We start from the raw sequence: 17,949 nt of genomic DNA, 5'->3' as shown, positions 1-17,949 counted from the left end.
AAAAACACTTTTTCTAATATTTAACTGTACTTTCATTGTTTCAATACTTTAAACCGTGTAAACATTTCCGTTAATTTGCATCTTCACCTACATGGTAGATTTTTGGTAAGGATAACGAACGATTAATTTCATGGAGGAAGAATTGATAGCTAGATTACCAGTTGAAAGAAGCTGGGCAATGAGTTATGGAAAGGAAACATACTGATTTTGAATCCCATTAGGTATTTATTAACTGTTTTTACTTAAATAACTAATGAAGTAAAACTATTCGTCGAGCAATTTTGCTTTGGTGTATCCTAGGTGTTAGGCAAGTGCATATACTTTAATGTATTGCGGTGTCGTATATGTTGTAGGATATTCAGCTGCCTAATTTTTCCAAGGTACTTCAGATACAGATTGAACAGGTGAAAGGTTATGCCAAACAAAATTGCTCTTCAATTAGAAAAAACGGCGTCTTGCCAAATTGTTAAAACGAAGCAAGGATATTAGTTGTTTGTGTCCCTTTTATTCAGGACCAGTGAGGTAGCAATCACGATAGGTTATAAACCAAGGATTTCAGTCACTTTAATTAATGCATTCTACTGAAAGAAACGTGAAAATGTAATTAAAGAAATCTTATATATATCCCTGAACTGAATTCCATATCTCCAAATTTTTATGCTAACCATATGAAGTCACTATTCTAAATTTAATCACGGTATGTCCCACGGGTAACCGAGGTACCAAACGTACAGATAAGATACATCCAAGTGCGTGATCATGAATAAATTGTTTTTTTGTTTAATTTTAAACTTCACAGTTATCAAATACATACATGCTAAAAGAGAATTATCCTCATATTTCAGTAAATTCACTTTGACATACAAGACAGTTTTTGCAATACCCTTACAACATTATTTTTTAATCCTTTCCACCTCAAATTGTTGCTTCCGAAAGACCCTGGTCGTGTTCAAAGCATTAGCGTTCGAATAAAAGCTATGGCCTAGGTTTTACGGCTGTGATTTACTGAGAGTCAAACATTTTAGTTTCGTTGCATATCATTTCCGGTAAATAGCTGCGCTCTCTCGAATAATCATGGCACGATAAGTATAATGTGAGACAAACTAAGGGCTTGCTACAGAATTTATAATTATTTTATTTTATCTTTGAGAATATAATAATTTAAAGCATCTGTGAATATGTTCTTAATTTATAATTTAAACTTTTTGTTGAAGTATTCTCTGCAACATACGAAGTTAGAAGGTGAAGTTCGTAGGGAGATTCATTTTTGTCGGTCTTGGACAGTTCACAATACGGTTGTATTCCGAATGAAGAAATAATAAGGAATCTGTACGATTCACACACATCTTTATGCACGTATTATATGGGATATAATTACCGTTTTTGCCGTTGTAACTTATATCTTCTCCGTCTTCTCGTCGCCACATTACATAGGGCTCTGGGTAGCCAACAGCTTTGCATACCAAAGTTACATTGGATCCCTCCCTTACTACCATGTCCCCACTGGTTTCCTGATCGACGATGCTTGGAGGAACTGAAAATATGTAAAAGTAAGAGTTTTGTGATTACTCTGAGGATATTAGTTAATAAGTTTAAAAAGGTTTACGAAGATACACAAAAAATACTTGTCATCATGGAGTGAAAACAGGGTTAACATGTTTTTTTTTTAATTCTTATGGCGTCAATTCTGTATATATATATATATATATATATATATATATATATATAAATATATATATATATATATACATATATATACATATACACACAGAGATAAGTTGTATGATAATATTCAAGAAACTACTTAAAAGAATTAGTTAAGAAAAATATGAATTTCAATATATTACTAGATTTGGCCACAAATTACTACAGGTAAAAATTGTGTTCAATATTTGATAATATATTTTTTGTATGAACTTATTTCATTACATAAAAAAATTGATCATTTTTCCTTCATAGCTGATATGATTCTGGGAATATATAGGGCATTTTCATAGACGATCTATTATTGTCAATGATACTCTAATACTGAACTCACAAAATTATGAATCATTACGGAAAAGTTGCATTTACTGAATTTTTGTCGTTTTAGCGCTTAATGCAAATGTTATGAGCAATCAAATAGAGATATTTTGAGGTAATTTAACGTCAAAATAGATACAATTAGTTTTGATAAATACGAAATAGATATGACACTTAAGTAAAATAATTGGGTAATATCAGTTAGTTATTATTTTAAAGAATGGCAAGTGATTTTATACATTCTCTTTAGAAAAGCTCTTGCATTATACTCGTGAAATTTTTGCAAAAATTTACAAGTTTTATATTTCGATATATGCACATGATTTACAGTTACTGCCTTTATTATTAAAATCTTTTGTGAGGGTATTATCGTTATCATATTTCTGTATTTAAGTGACTAACTATAGTTACGTGCTTAAAGAACTTTAGTGAGTTACACCGCTAGTATGTGTGAGTTTTGTGATATTAGATAGAATATGGCTTAATGTTATAATTTTTATATTAATTACCTGTTTTTCTACAGTACATTCTTTAAGTTAAATTATTGAAATTTGAATTTTTTTTCATTGTTGAGATATTACATTATCAATGTCTTTTTGAACTAATGTGGCTAAGTATTTCAATGGACGTTATGCGGAGGCCGAATATGTGGATGTGTTATGCTCCAGGTTAACAGTATATTCTATTGTTTCAGGCTTCACTTCGTGGAAGTATTTAATATCCATACTAAAAAGAAAGACTTGCACTTTTCCACAGATTTTATTATATGGTACAATAATACTATTAATTAAAATCTGTGGAAAAGTACAAGTTTTTCTTTTTACCGGGTTAATATGGTGAAATAAGATAATGTTTTTTAAATTCCCTAATGGCTATTATTAGCATCCCTGCTCAAGTGTTTGGTTAAGGTTTATACAATTTTGTTCATTTAACCGTTTAATATTTTTGTACTTTTGACTAAGGTTGGCATTATAGCACAGGAAACTGGGAAATTTGTGAAATGTTTCTGGGAATGTGTATTTTCAAGAAGTGGATAATGATAACGAAACGCGACAGCCCCTTAGGTAAACCTCGCTCCCCTGCTATTTCAAAATGTTTTTAAAAGAACGCATATCGGCCTTTTTTAGGCACCATATTTAAATTTGATGAGAATAATCCTTTATTAACTCTTTTCATTGCTTCCATTCATTAACCTTTCTTTTTTCCTGACCCATCCAAGGAAAAATTCGCATAGTAGAACAATATTATCCCTGTTCTCCTCGAAATTTCCCTTTCATTATCCAATTTCCTCCCATTGTATTTCTTTCTCCCGTGCGATCCATTCCTTGACCTATAATTACATCTCGTAAATCTCTGTTTTTACCTATTTTCATCTAATTAACCGATTTATATTACTCCTTATTAACCCAAGCCCCATTTTACGTGGAGGAATAATATTGTTACTCAAGTTATTTTTTATTAAAGAGTTAGTTTAGTCATAAAATGAGCCATGGCTTTATTTATTTATTAATAGACCTGTAAATGTTTTAACATTCAGAAACAGCCAAACGTGAGATGCCTAAATTCATGTCTATTTCTTCAAGTTCTCATCCATTTTTGAAATTTATGGGCCACTTTTGTTGGAAAGAGAAGAATAAGATAGTTATGTTACCATGAGAATTTTAAATACTCATTTATTTATACTGTGCACGACAAATAGGGTGAAATGAAGGCCAAAGTTGTTTTTTCGAAAAAATATAAGTAACTGTTTTATTGAAAAATCATCATACCAAGACTGTAACTGTATGTGTTTGGATTGCTAAAAAAATTAAGTTAAAATTTTCCGTTAATGGTTGAAGTATATTCGTACATAGACAGGTCCATTATTTGATTTTCATAGGGACTTTAGAGAAATCCTTGAAAGAAGGTGGTGGGAGAAGTATTTCGTAAATGATAGAGAACCCGAAAAGTAGTTTTGCCATTGATATAGGTATTCGCAACGCTGACACCTTGTTTATGATATCAATGGCGTGAAGGAGAATGTACAATGAGACGGAAAACCTACTTAGTCACTGAAAAGGCGTGATCCGTTTATTTTGGAACGTTCATCGCGGATGTACCAACTAATCGGTTTAGCAGCCCTGAAGCTCTAACGTTACTGGTTAAATATATTCCTTTTAGGGCACGACACTCCACGAAGGTGAAATGAATGGAGGGTCAAGCATAATCAACTGGGGATTATGTGTGCATCGAATATCTTCCAACTGTCTGCGACGTTTGTGTTGAAATGAAACTTCTATTAAAAAAAGAGGGAGAGAGATGGTGCCGTTGTGGGTGTGTGTAGTGCCAACCGTATTTCCTTCTCATCAATGCGAAAGGGACAGAGGATACGCCTCGTGTGCAGCTGTAGCCTAACCGCACGCACCTTGGTAACGTTTACGACATTCACCAACACTGCAGCACTAATCAAAACTATTGGAGGCATTTAAAAATTCATTCACAAACTACATCTCCGTCACACGCACCTGTAGGTTATCAAGACCTTCATGAAAATTCCCATGCGAACCCTATTATAGTGAGCGATGATTTCAAATCCAATTTTGCTTCAGAGCCGGTGGAAACACTACTGCAATTTTTTCACAAACGTAATTTAATTCTCAACACTTGCAGGACGGTTGGAACGATAATGTCTGGTACAGTCGCAAATAGCTTGTTTGAGATATTCATTTATCATTTGAGTTCCGTCGCGTTATATCCTACTTTATTTATAATAAGCCTTGTTAATGAAATTGAAAGCAGTAATAGCAACCACGTTAACAATACCACTTTGGATAAAGTAACGATAAAATTAGCAATGACGTTGCACTTTAACTATATACATGTAATTGACCTATCTATCTGTAATATTATGTTTACAGGTATGTAATATATATTTGTTGTCATTTTTTACCATATGAAAAACTTCGTTTGAGCATTGAATATTTTTATAACATTTAGAATGTATTACATAATATCAATTAATTATTCATTATTTAATTTGTACATTATGTCCTATAACACAAAAATACAGGATCCATGCAATAAGTATCGGGACTGGTTCCAAAAATCAACATTTATTGCAGTTTTAATTACAATTACTTAATAATCTTCAAAATACATTCCCCCTGCATCGTAACATGCTTAGTTCGGCGCGTCTGCCATTCGTCAAAAGCCCGCTGGAAGTCGGTTCCCGGATTACTGTTTTTTGGAGATTGAGCTGTGGGTATAAATGTATAAAATAATTGTAACTACCACAGCCTCATTCCATCAACAAAGTCGAGGAGTTTCTTATTCTGTCATATGTCGCCGCGGCAATCAATAATTTGTTCAATAACCACTTACAGCAAAAATGAATTAAAATAAGTTGTTGAAGAGACCATTTTGGTTATTATTTTATATCTTATGATTAAATTATTTCGATGGTATTAACACTTGACTGGTATCACGTATTAGTCCAGCTGAACACAATTTTTACAGATAGATTTTTGATTTTTCAACTATCTATCTCTGTAAATCCTTTGCTCTAAACTCACGGATTATTAAAAGTCCGCTATAACCTTTTGAGACGGCACTCGTTGCCGTAAAATTTACATCGGAGTGAATACGATTAAGCGTATAAGCCCGCAGCAATACCATTCCTAATACTTACCAACCACTTGGATGTATCCCACCCGACTCCTCATCGGATCCGTGTTGATCTGACACATGTACCAGCCGCGATCAGCCTCGTGTGCATTTCGTATGTGCAAATACCACGAGCGGTGGTCGTTATGCGACAAGGATATCCTTGGATTTTGTGTGATGACGTTGTGGTGGATGGAGAGGATCGTTTGTGTGTCCACTCGCACCCACGCCACCTGCGGAAGGAACGGAAAAAAAAGAAAGAACATTAGATGAATAGTGGATGACGTAAACGCAGTAAATAATCCCTGCATGGTTGAATTCACCCACCGAGCCTTTGTGCTTAGAAATTAAATTGGGAGCGCAAGGTGCCGATTTTACAGTTCGTTCTTTCCTCATCACCTTTTGGATTAATTATTTAAAGAGAATGTTCGGCATGTCCTCGCGACAGTACCTCCAGAACGTACATTCTACGCGATGTGCGCGAACGCAGGGATCCTTTTGCATTTTTAACAAAACTCCGAAATGTTGGCAATTTCCCGAGTTTCATCCCTTCAAATGAAAGCATGAAATCACCCACGGATTTACAGAAGCGTCCGTAAAAAATTTAAAACTTATAAATGGGCCCAATTATTATTATTATTATTTAATTATTATATAGTGGGAGAAAAAGGATCACAATGGTTACACTAACCTGTAAAATATTTAATTGTTTCCCCATGATTGTTTAAACTCGTAGATTACTTGATTCCACATTGGTTTTTCATGATCTCACCTTAACCGTGGAAAGTTTACAATAATATACATATTAGTATACGGTCACAGTAACTAAATGTAATTTTGCGGCTATCAATTAGGGGCAAACTTTTCAAAAGTGCAAGTCAGTTTGCAAGATCTTGTAATTCACCAATATGAGGTATGTGATTATTGCATCAATTACCTACATAAATCAATATGAGACTACAATAGTTGTATATATTGTAATTAGCACTATTTTGAAGAATTTTGATCGAACGCTGGCATGGACCCCTAATTACGAGATCATTGTTATGGAATCAATAGTTGACTAGAATTATCGACGATAAACGATAACGCATTGCATATGTCTCCTGCGGTTGCATTATAACGTAACGGCTAATATGACCATGCAAAAAATTCTTAGAATATATCAATAGAGATTTACAATTATGGAAATAGGCATATGTGTCCGAATGTAACTAAACTGTAAATTTTATTAATAAGTAACCACTCTTCAACCATCTGTAATTTATTTGAAAGTATCTTTTAGCAGTTTCTGAGTCACTTTTTTCGAAGTTACGAGCGAGTTTTTAAATGAATGTACTTGAAAAATATAAATATTCACCTTAAAACAATGTGATAGGACTCATTGGGATGAGTTTTATTTAAGGGATTTGAGAAGGAATGTTTATCCAAAAGGTAGGTAAAAATATTTTCTTCAATGGGAGATATTTTAGGAGTACAATGTGATTGTCTTTCATGACTAGAGATGAGCAAGTTTTCGGAGGATTTAATAGAACTGTTTGAAGAATATATTTATGTCATGGAGGGCATTGTTACTTATCGGGTATCGGTGGGCAAGATTTTATTTATTAGACTCATAAATAAATTTAAGTATGTTCTACCTAAGGTGGAATCGCAGGGAGCCACGAGGGTGTTCCCAAGGAAGTGACGGCTTTCCATCTTTGACAGGAAGAAGCCACGGATAGGGACGTCCATGTGACAATTAAAAACATAAAAGTCATAACTTTTATTATTGGGTAATCTACCGGTTAAGGTAGGTTTTTGGATGGACGTAATTACTAATTAAATAATTTGTGGCCCCTAGCAAAACACAACATCCTACTCTACATCAGGTCCCTCTTCAGCTCTGAGTACTTTCTTCCTCCCTTCATCCCGTCCAACATCCCTATCCTGTTCCTTCCCTTTCCCCGTTTGCCTAACGTTCTCCCCTCAACTTAATTAACCTTAATTGAACAGTGTACACAATAAAGAGTATTGTCCATGGGAAAAATATTATTAACGGGTTCAGGATAGTATACGTATTTGACGCCAAAATATTAAATAACTCCAAGTAAGAAGCAGGCAGGTTGAAATAAAGTTATTAAACTATTCCTTATATTATTTTATGCTTACTTTACTTTCTAATTTGGCAGGCTTCCGTTTTATGCAAATTCCCCACATATCAGCTTTTCCTTTAGCAGACATATATTCCAAATTGTCTAGTCTCCTTACACACTAGTTTTTCCATCGCAAAATCATTTAAAAAGAAACTGTAAAATCTCCAACTATTCTTATAGAAGGGGCAACCTTTCCCTTGAACGCTTTAGGCAGCAAATTTTATTTTCCATACAATGCTAAATTTAAGGATGGTTTCCTAATATCGATACTTTTGCTAAAAATCTGAGAAAAATAACTGCTCGAATAAGTTCCTCGAATTTTCTTAGCTTAATGTTTCGTGGAATGAAATAACGAGGGTATTGGCTTCAACCGATCACGCCTGGTCTATAAAAAATGAAGAAGAACTAGACAAGAGTAATGAGGATGACTCATATTCAACTGGAAAAATATAGCGATCTGGTGAACTGTTCAAAAGTTATTCCTTTGATTCATGTAATGGGAAGGTACCGAATTTTTCATCATGTGACGTTTTCCAGTTCCAATTTCATCAGAACATCACAGAACCCATGGAGCAACGTAACCAAACAATAAGTCATACTTCTCATGTCCACTATACTAGTCCACAACATTTGGAGCTCCAAAGCTCCAAAACGTCTAAACCTTAAAAAAAAACACTTAGTACTATTATGAACTATACCCGCTAACTGATTTCGATGTACTAATTTATAAACTCACTATGAATCTTTCAAAGTTCACTACGCAAATATAAATGAAATCTGTTTAAAAGTTTCGTTCTCTGAAAATGTGATACCACACCACGATTGATTACTTTTTGTTCATTTGTATTAATATTTAATATCATTCACTCGCTGCGATTGCCAGCAATATTTTTGCGTTCAATAAATGTTAGGTTAATATTTTGCAAAAAAAACCATTTTATGAATTAAAAAAAAGTAATTATATGTATTCACTAAAGTTCAAGGAAATGCAGCAACAATGGAGGTATAAATCCGGTGCAATCCTCGTTTCCAAGAAGTTTCCATGAAGTTGAAGAGAAATAAGTAATTGTGTAGAGTACAAAACGAAAGGGAAAAAATCCGAGCCAGATCTCTTTCCAAAGGAGAGAGAGAGGGAGAGAGTGAATTGGAGGGGGGGAAGGGGAGTGAGTGGTTGTGAGAGAAATACAGTGGAAGAGAAAGAGAGAGAAAGAAAGGCAAGTTTCGATCACGGCCGAATGAATTTCCCTTTCTCAAATCCGGATGAAGTGAAGCTGCTTTCAGTTCCCCTTCCCCCCCGTCCTATTGCCTCCTCGGAAAAGCCATCCCCATTCCTTCCCACCCCCCGACCTCCGCCCTCCTCCCCCCAATGGGTTTTGTACGATAATAATACCTGCGTATCGGGCAAGGGTAGGGGTTCAGAACGATGGATCTGATGAGGCGGGAGGACCGGGAAATCCGCGGTATTAGTTTCTACTTAAGTATATATGGGAAGTTGAGAAGGGGCCGGTGAAAATATTGACGGGCGAAGAATCAATTTATCGGAATGCTCATGATTTGCCGAAGAGATGCGGACTTCAATTATCTCGTCAATTCCTTCCTGCCATTTCCCGGAAAAGGTCACTTCATTCCACTGCCAGGGTTTCAATCCTTCCACGAAAAAAGCCGTTACCCATTCCTCGGTCTGTTAATATTTGGGCCGTTTATTAAGACCACCAACTTAATTAATTGTGACCGAAGACATTACGTGGACTGTTTTAATATAACCCTGTGGAAAGGTTACCCCAGTCACCTCACTCCAATCATTTTGGCCTCCTCTCTGCTTTCTACTAGGTGCCATCGTCTACTATTCTCATTCAAACTTAGTTTTCATATGTCTAATTGTCGCATCTTAATTTGTATTTGTTTCCCATTCCTATCCTAAGCATTGAAGGCACATGTCACAATTCTTGTAGTTACCCGTCTTAAAGTCATAACTTGTATTTTGTCAATCAGATCGAAGGAAGTTACTTCCACTGAACGTACCAAACAATGTTCATTATTTGTTTATGTACGGCCAAGTTTCAACTGATTTATTCAACTGTTAGCGGTCACTTACAAAAAGACAGATGTGTAATAAAGTAAAGTTTATTGATTCTACTTTGACTATAAAAATGCAACCATAGACTATATATAGCTAAAATTTTAACAGCAGTCTAGTGAAATATGAGGCTTACTAAATGGAAACCTTTTCCGAAACTGCGAGCTTCATATTTTGGATTTTCTAAGGAAATATTGACAGACCAACATAATTCACTCTATGATGAAGGTGTTTTTGCCCTGAGTCAAAGCCCTTTCAGTCATAAGTAGTATAAAATGCTTACTGGTTATTTGGAAATTTTAATGTGAGCATAACAGAACGAGATGAAAATATGAAAATACGCTCTTATCATCTACACAACCTCTCTGAGTTAATTAACGGAATTAAACCGTTGTAATTTGTAAAGAGCAGCATCCAGAGTATAAATTACTACAGAAGTAAGCATCATATTATATTCATGTCACTTGGTTAAAGAGAGAGCAAGATTCAAGGAATAAAATATTAGTCTCATTAACCATTAGTTTGCCGGATTGGAGATTTCCTGAAATGAAGTATTGCGGGTACTTGTTTACCTCTCTAGTTTTTCGGAACAATGTGCAAACCTTTAATATCGAACATTTACCTCGAGTTACTATAACTTAGATTCACATAAGGCCTACCATTTTCCTCCAATTCCCATCGCATTTTCCGATCATATACCTTAATAGTTGCATCTCAAACTACGTATTTCGTCTGTTTTAAATTTTATCCATAACGTTCGCCTATTATGAATTATGCACAGCATTCCCTCATATGCATTTATATTTATCCTTACAATAGTTTTACCCATCTCCGCATTCCCAAAACCTTATATCAAAGACTTTGTTAATATTTTACTATAGAGTCTGGTTTAATTGGTTTCATTTCCATCACTTTCATTACTCAATTCCTCTTATAATGCTCATGCATATGAAAATAGATTATTTTCGACCAAATAATTGCTCCGACGCACATATTATTACTATCGGCAGCTCTCTACCGGATTAGGGTAGTTCCTCGAGGGACTCTGACACTATGCACTTACTCTACTCCTAAGCCCTAGCTTAAATTACAATATATCCTTATAACTATAGTTAGTATTTCAATAACCTTGTTCCTTAGCCCTACACACTATCTACCTCGCTTTATTTCATCTATAGTTTTTTATTATTTCCCTACACCTAGCATTCCCCGTAATTGTAACTGCAGGGTTATAGATAGCAAAAATTCCACTTGCCACCCTCAGCGTCTAAAAAATAATTAGTTGTACTTAAATGCATGCTCTTCCACTAACCTTGTGTGTTTTGTTATAATAACCCATTCTTTCCGAATGACCTCATTCGTGTTCTGTTCATCTGTTTTTAAGTTTCCCTTTCAATCCCTCGTCCCTCTCCGCGGGGGGAAATTCCTGCTACCTGCAACGTTGGGTCGCATTCCCTGCCTTTTACAGACTCTTTGGGGGTAGAGTGTTTCTTGGTGCATTTTCATGTGGTAGTGATGTTTCAATTTCTTGCTTGTTGTGTCCTGGCTTCCGTGTTGTAGGATGGCTTTCGTGCTGCATCATGGGGTGCAGTTTTTTAGTTGTTTTGCGGTATACGTGTTTGCATGAGTATTGGATGAAGGGATTTTTGCATGAGTGTGTGCGCTGCTGTGGGTGTAATTTTCCGTGTTGTTTTTTTTTTGCATGTGGTATTTTTCCTTTTTACGGTTGGTGACCTAACACCCCCCGCCACACGCCCTTGCGGCGGCTTGCGGGGTATTATGTAGATGTAGATGTAGATGTAATTCCTCTCCATTCCCGCAAGCAGTATCCCATTTCCCCTCAATGTTTCCTGCACCCAATTATCCTCCTGCCTTCTTCGAATTTCTCGCAACAACCCTCTTTCCTCCCCTGCCATGTCAAGAGCTCTCTGGTTCCTTTCCTATTACTATTATTTAATTTTTCCAGTATTACCAAAAAACACATTTCTAAAGCTTACAATGTACAACTAGTGTACATCCTCCCTAAATAATCAATTTTCCAAGCCATAATGAAGTACGCTACGTATAAAAAGTTTTTTTTATGAAATACGCCCATGTGAGGAAAAATAAACATTTAAGTAATGAGTAGTACAGAGATGCATTGTATACTGCAAAGTGCAACGGCGGTATTCACTGTCTAAATAAAATAATGCTAGCATTTCAGATGGTAACGATGATAGTCATACTTTCGTTAATCTTGAGTTATGACTCGGCAACTGAATGATATTTAATCCGTTGAAATTGATTAATCTAGCGTCGTTATTATTTGAAATAAATTATTTTCAGGTATGCAAAGGTTTTAAGGTTCAGACATTAAGAAATCAGTACATAATATGGAATATCCTTAATATAAATCTAATATTCACCTTATCTCATAATTCTTATTGTTATGGGCTAATAAGTAATATTTTAAGGTGTTCAGATGACCTTGAACAATATTTGAATACTCTGAGGACATTTAACCAAAACATAACTCAATTAAAACTCTCCCATTTGTTAACATTCCTTTCAATGGATCAATAATTTAAATACGATGTTTTCAATGGAACAATTCTTAATGGCCTGTTGTAGTTAAATTATTGTTGTGATTTCTGGTGTCATTTGTAGAAATTAACAATTCCACAACTGGACACGTTAACTCACTTGAATTATCCAAGAATGCAAAAAATGACGGAATTCACTAATTAAAAAAGAAAAAAGTCAATCAGACTTCCAATTATTTAAAATTCTATAGAATTAAAATAGGTAAGGGTAATTTTTGGATGGACAATACTTGGAAATAAATATCTTGTCTCTTCTAACAAAAAACAACCCAACACTATGCTGTAACAAAATCACTCTTCATCTCTGTGTACTTCCTATCTGCCTTTTCTCGGTCCAACACTCCTATCCTATTCACACTCCATCCTCATTTCCATAAATTTCTCCCCTCTGTCACAGTATTCGGCATCTCATTGCCAATAAAAATGTTTTGCATCAATTTCTTCTGTCTCCTTTGAATCTCTCCCCTCTCCTCCCCTAAAATTACTAGCACGTTCTAATTTGTTTTCCTTTCGGTCCATTTCACTTTCTCCATCCTTCTCCATACCCACATTCCAAAAGCCTCCAATCTACGCCCATCATTCATCTTCCATGACAATGTTTCCACGCAGTATATATTTAGGATCCATTTAAAAATTTCGAAGATTATTTTCTTAAAATCCTTACTCAGGGTCTCTTTTATTAAATCTCTCCTTTGTGTAAAAGTTTCTTTTCCTAACGTAATTATTCTCCTTACGTTCCTACTACTTTTACACTTCCGAGATCGTAATCTGTTACACCTGCTCTAGTTTTATCCCTCCTGTTTTAATGTTGAGGTTAGCCTTTGTCTTCCTGGAAAATCTCAACATCTTTGTTGTATTTATAATGATTCTCATTTTGTATCCTCGATCAGAATTTCCAACTCACTCAGCACTGCTTGCAACCCCTTTGCCCGACTGACAAACTAGAGCTTGGTCATCAGCAAACCTAACTGATACAAAACTGGCGAATATATCCTAATTGTGTTTTATGCTCCTGTCGATTAGTGATCTCATTAATACTATGAGGTCACGCGTGCCTCTATCTTTCTTGAGCACAACTGATCATCCCCTAAGTAATCCCTTTTCCGATTATCCTGCGAACTGCTTTAATTGCGATACCAAACTTATTGTTCTGTGGCCCCCATTCAATGTGGCCTTTGCCTTTTTTAGGATAGGAATCAATACTGATCTGACAAAGTCTTTTGACAAGATTCATTCCCAAAATTTACTGCAAATCACTCCATAAAGACTCTTTCTACCATAATTTCCTAGACATTGTAATAGTTCCGTGGGAATACTTTCTCCCCCCACGGCCTCATTTGATTTAACCTCCCTTAATGCCTCTTATATCTTATCGTCGAGTAAGCCTGTACCTATCTCTATGGATCTTTTATTTTAACTATTATATTACCCAGCTTATGTCCACCTTTTAATACAGATTTTCTCGTCTTATTTCCCGATGATATTTTCACCTTATTGTATAGCGATAAGATTTCACCCTTCCTCGGCAAACTTTCCACATCCTCCGGCTGTGACTCTCCACAATGCTTCTTTTGCTCTATTTGTTACGCTTTTGAATTTCTTATTTAGCTCTTTTTACTTCTTTCTTCTTACCTCTGTATTTAAATTCTTTCATTTCAGTCTTTCATTCTTAATTTATGGTACCCTTTTCCATTCGCCCTATCAACAGTTTCTTTATTTCTTTTTGCGGCTTTCGATGCCCCATTTTTTACATACCTTTCCTCACATAAGTGTAAACGTATTCGAAGTTTTCAGACTGAACTTTGTGAAAATTCATTGCCACTGAAGTAAAAATACTAATGTATCTTTCCACTCAATTTTTTCCGGTTAAACTAGTTTCGACGCATCGACGACATCCTCAGGTCTAAAAAATGACGCCGATGCGTCGAAATTAGTTGTACCATATTAAATTGAGTGGAAAAATATACATTGGTATTTTTAATTCAGCGACCTTTTCACTCTTTTTCCTCGATAGTACTCAGCTCTTATTCCTTATCCATAAATTGCTCTTTAGTCCGCTTATACTTCTTGCTTGTAAAGCCAGGTAATGTTTCCTAACCCACCGTCCCTGCCTTATCTTTATAAAACGGAGGCTTTACCTCATTAAAACTAAATATTGATCAGAGTACGCATCCGCTCCCGGGAAGCTGTGCGAATTTATCACACTGTTCCTAAACCAGTGTATAACCAGGATATAATCTAGTTGAAACCTTTCTGAGTCACCTGGCATTTTCCATGTATACCTGCGTCTTTTGTGGTGTCTAAACCAAGTGTTGGTGATGACTAGCCCCTGTTTCATGCAGAACTCAACTACTTTCTCCCCGCGGTCATTCCTTGTGCCTAAACCGTAGTCCCCGACCTCGTCACCATCTCTTCCTTCGCCTACCGTCGCATTCCAATCCCCCATCACTATCAAATTTTTCCCTGCAGGAACACACGCGATTGTGTCCTCTAACTGGTCGTATATCCTATCGACCTCAACTTCCTTATGGTTGCTCGGTGGCATGCATACTTGAATAATAACCTAGTTCGTCGGTTCTGCTTTTATCTCTGCTAGTAATCTTCTGTCCGTTACCTGCTCTATGTTGACTACGCTCCTTCCTACCTCTTCATTTAATACTATGGCAACCCCTCGTTGGCTCTCGTCCCCGCCGCTGTATATTATTCTATAATTTTCACTCCAGTAATCGCCGCTATCCTTCCATCTCACCTCGCATAGACCTAAAATATCTATACTTCCCCTTTCCATCTCTCGCTGTATATTCTCTCATTTTCCTGTCCTCATCATTGTCCTAACATTCCAAGTTCCTATTTTAACTAATTTTATCTTTTTCTCCTCCGTTTTCTGCCCTGCTTCCGTCGGTTTTCCCTTGCAATGGTTGTACTATGTGATGGCAAGCGCGGAAGCCTTGCCTATTCGATGCCCATCCCGTAGTTGCCAGGACTGTTATTATCCATACTCTTTATCATTACGTTTTTGGGAATAGTTATGTAAACCTATCTGGCACGGGTGACCCTACCAGGAGCAATTATCATATCTCTTGATAGCACTGCTCTAGGGGTTATCGGAATGAACAAGCCCTCCCGTTACGTCAAGGTCCATTTGGAGGGAAAATTCGGCATACATGTTTACAAAAATATTTGCTTTGCATAAAAATTTAAAAATTGAAAGGTATTTTCTTTTGAAAGTTCGCCATTGTTGCTGTTGATCATTGTGGTGTATCATTGATTTATTTTTGGTATTATTTTTTATCGACGGCAGATTGTGTTTTGTTAAGATTAACCCTTTGTTAGCTTTTGCCCATCACAAACCGACCATAATCGGTATACGTTTTTTCAAGTATAATGATGGTAATATGTATGTATACATATACAGGATGCGGCGACAAAACTTTTTTTGGTAGGGTTTTGCGCTTGAAATAATGAAGTTATGTGTCCGCACCCTGTATATGTATGCGTGTATGTGAATATTTAAATGCTGGACTTAGGAAAAACATATAAGAAAAAGGACGAACTGATGACATGGGTGAATTTCGGTACAGTATGATGCATCCGGAATCTGAACCAGGGGCTCCCGCTTCCCGGTTGTATTTAGAGTATATTTGTGTGTGTATACACGCATGTGTATATAAAGGGGTTTGTTTAAATGATTTTCATGAGAAGAGTATCGAGTAAGAGACGAGTAATCAGCCTGAAGTTCAGTTTGGTAGGTATTGGCTGAGTTCACCCAGTGCTATGCCATATACGGCGTGTGAAATTCACACAACAGGGTTGGGGGGCCAGTTCCTTTCCCTGTGTCGGTTATGGTTTCCCAGGAAGATCTGGTACCCGAAAAATCATATATTTTAGGTGGATTCATAGGTGCCCAGAGGGGCTTATCCGGATATCGAACCCAGGCTCTGAGGTCAGTAGTCCAACCCTCTACCCTTGGACTACCACGACACACAGAGAAGATTGTACGGTGTAAAAAATCAGAATTTCATAAATTTAACATTGTATTGTATGTTACTCCATTCATTAGAAAAATATATTCTTGAAGTTAGAAAAGACTTGTAGGACAAAGATGGAAATTATAACATGACCTGAAATGCTACCACAATTTCGCTTCCTAGAAATGTATTGTCTCTCTCTTCGTCGGCCGTACTGATGATGACGACGATAAATCCATTCGATATATTCTATATACTAGTTCATTCAACATTTTTCATTAAAATATGAATCAAGAGGTCACCAAGAACTTTATTTTATACTCATAAATTGATCGTCCGTTATTTTAATTAGCCATTCCTTTGAAAGAAGCTTAGGTTCACCAGCGCCATGGTGATCAGAGCGCTAGTCTATTAAAATTTTCAATGCACCCACTCGGCTTATTTATGGGATCTCTCTTATAATTTACACAGATAAAAAATGCTGTATGCTGGTATAGAAATGACGCAGAGAGAATAAAAATGACCAATTATTGCATTCCTTTTGGTTATTTTTCAGATTACTGAAAAGTGAGTGAGTGCTCTAGGAATAAAACCTCTAATGGACAAGCTAAATAAAAGTTACGTTCCTGAATATTATTTATTAAAGTGGAATGAAATATATGGAAATTATTCCCCTGTCGTACATTGTATTATAAAGTTAAAATTATGGATGAAAAATTTCGGATTTTGTGATGTATAACGTTCAGATTTCCTCTTGGTTCTTACAAGAAATTTTATAACTGCTATGAGATGGCACAGTGGCATACTATATGTTCATTAATTCTATTTTACACGGTTTTCACATTTACACTGAACAACAACTGCTAGTTATAATTATCAGTTGTATATCAGTTAAGAATAGTTTTTTGATGAACCCCGGCACTTCGCCATGCTGTCCTGGCAATTCCTAACTAACAAGACTCGAAAAACCCGTAAACAATCCATATTGCTCGAAATAATGCAACTCACTCCTGCATCTTTAGTTTAAGTACATGATTAAATCTCCTTAATCCAATGGTCGTTATTTTATTTTTTCCTCATTATTGTTTAAGAACATTATTCTTAAAACTGAAAAATAATTTGGAAGTAGTTTGCATGTAGTGTGAAGTATCCTAGTCCAAATTTAAACCATGTTTCCCTTAATAAAAGGATATGGGATGATTATGCTATTGTTCTCAAAAGGAATACTAGCATTCCCTAATTATATTATCATTATTGATAAAGAAAACATAATGAAAGCTTAGGGCTTATTTTTTCTGAAATATATTACATATCAGAAACATTTTATGAAGGCATTTCGTCTAATATTAACGCCTTTCGCAATTCACAACATTTCATTTCATAGCTCAAAAAAATGTCAACCTCCCTTACTTAATGCAATCAAAGTTATTCCATTTTTTCTCTCCCTCTTATTTAATATTCGTGCTCACTTCACATTACCTGCTTCTCAATTTCTGCTCATGCCAATATTTCTGCACTCTCAA

General features: G+C 35.7%; 1 protein-coding gene across 1 annotated transcript in view; it reads right to left on the bottom strand.

The window, feature by feature from the left end:
* The window catches only part of LOC139695169 (lachesin-like), a 160,606-nt gene that overhangs the window by 124,359 nt on the left and 18,298 nt on the right, over positions 1 to 17,949 (bottom strand). Inside the window, exons 2-3 of the mRNA XM_071593835.1 lie at positions 5,690 to 5,897; positions 1,379 to 1,534 (exon numbers count right to left, since the gene is read on the bottom strand). Coding sequence (XP_071449936.1) covers positions 1,379 to 1,534; positions 5,690 to 5,897 — 364 coding nt within the window. The remainder of the gene's footprint in view (positions 1 to 1,378; positions 1,535 to 5,689; positions 5,898 to 17,949) is intronic.

The sequence above is a fragment of the Hetaerina americana genome, unplaced genomic scaffold (assembly GCF_022747635.1).
Source record: "Hetaerina americana unplaced genomic scaffold, ioHetAmer1.1.p SCAF_6, whole genome shotgun sequence".
Taxonomy (NCBI): Eukaryota; Metazoa; Arthropoda; class Insecta; order Odonata; family Calopterygidae; genus Hetaerina; species Hetaerina americana.
Note: the sequence above shows the minus strand (reverse complement) of the source record. Positions and strands in the feature narration are given on the sequence as shown.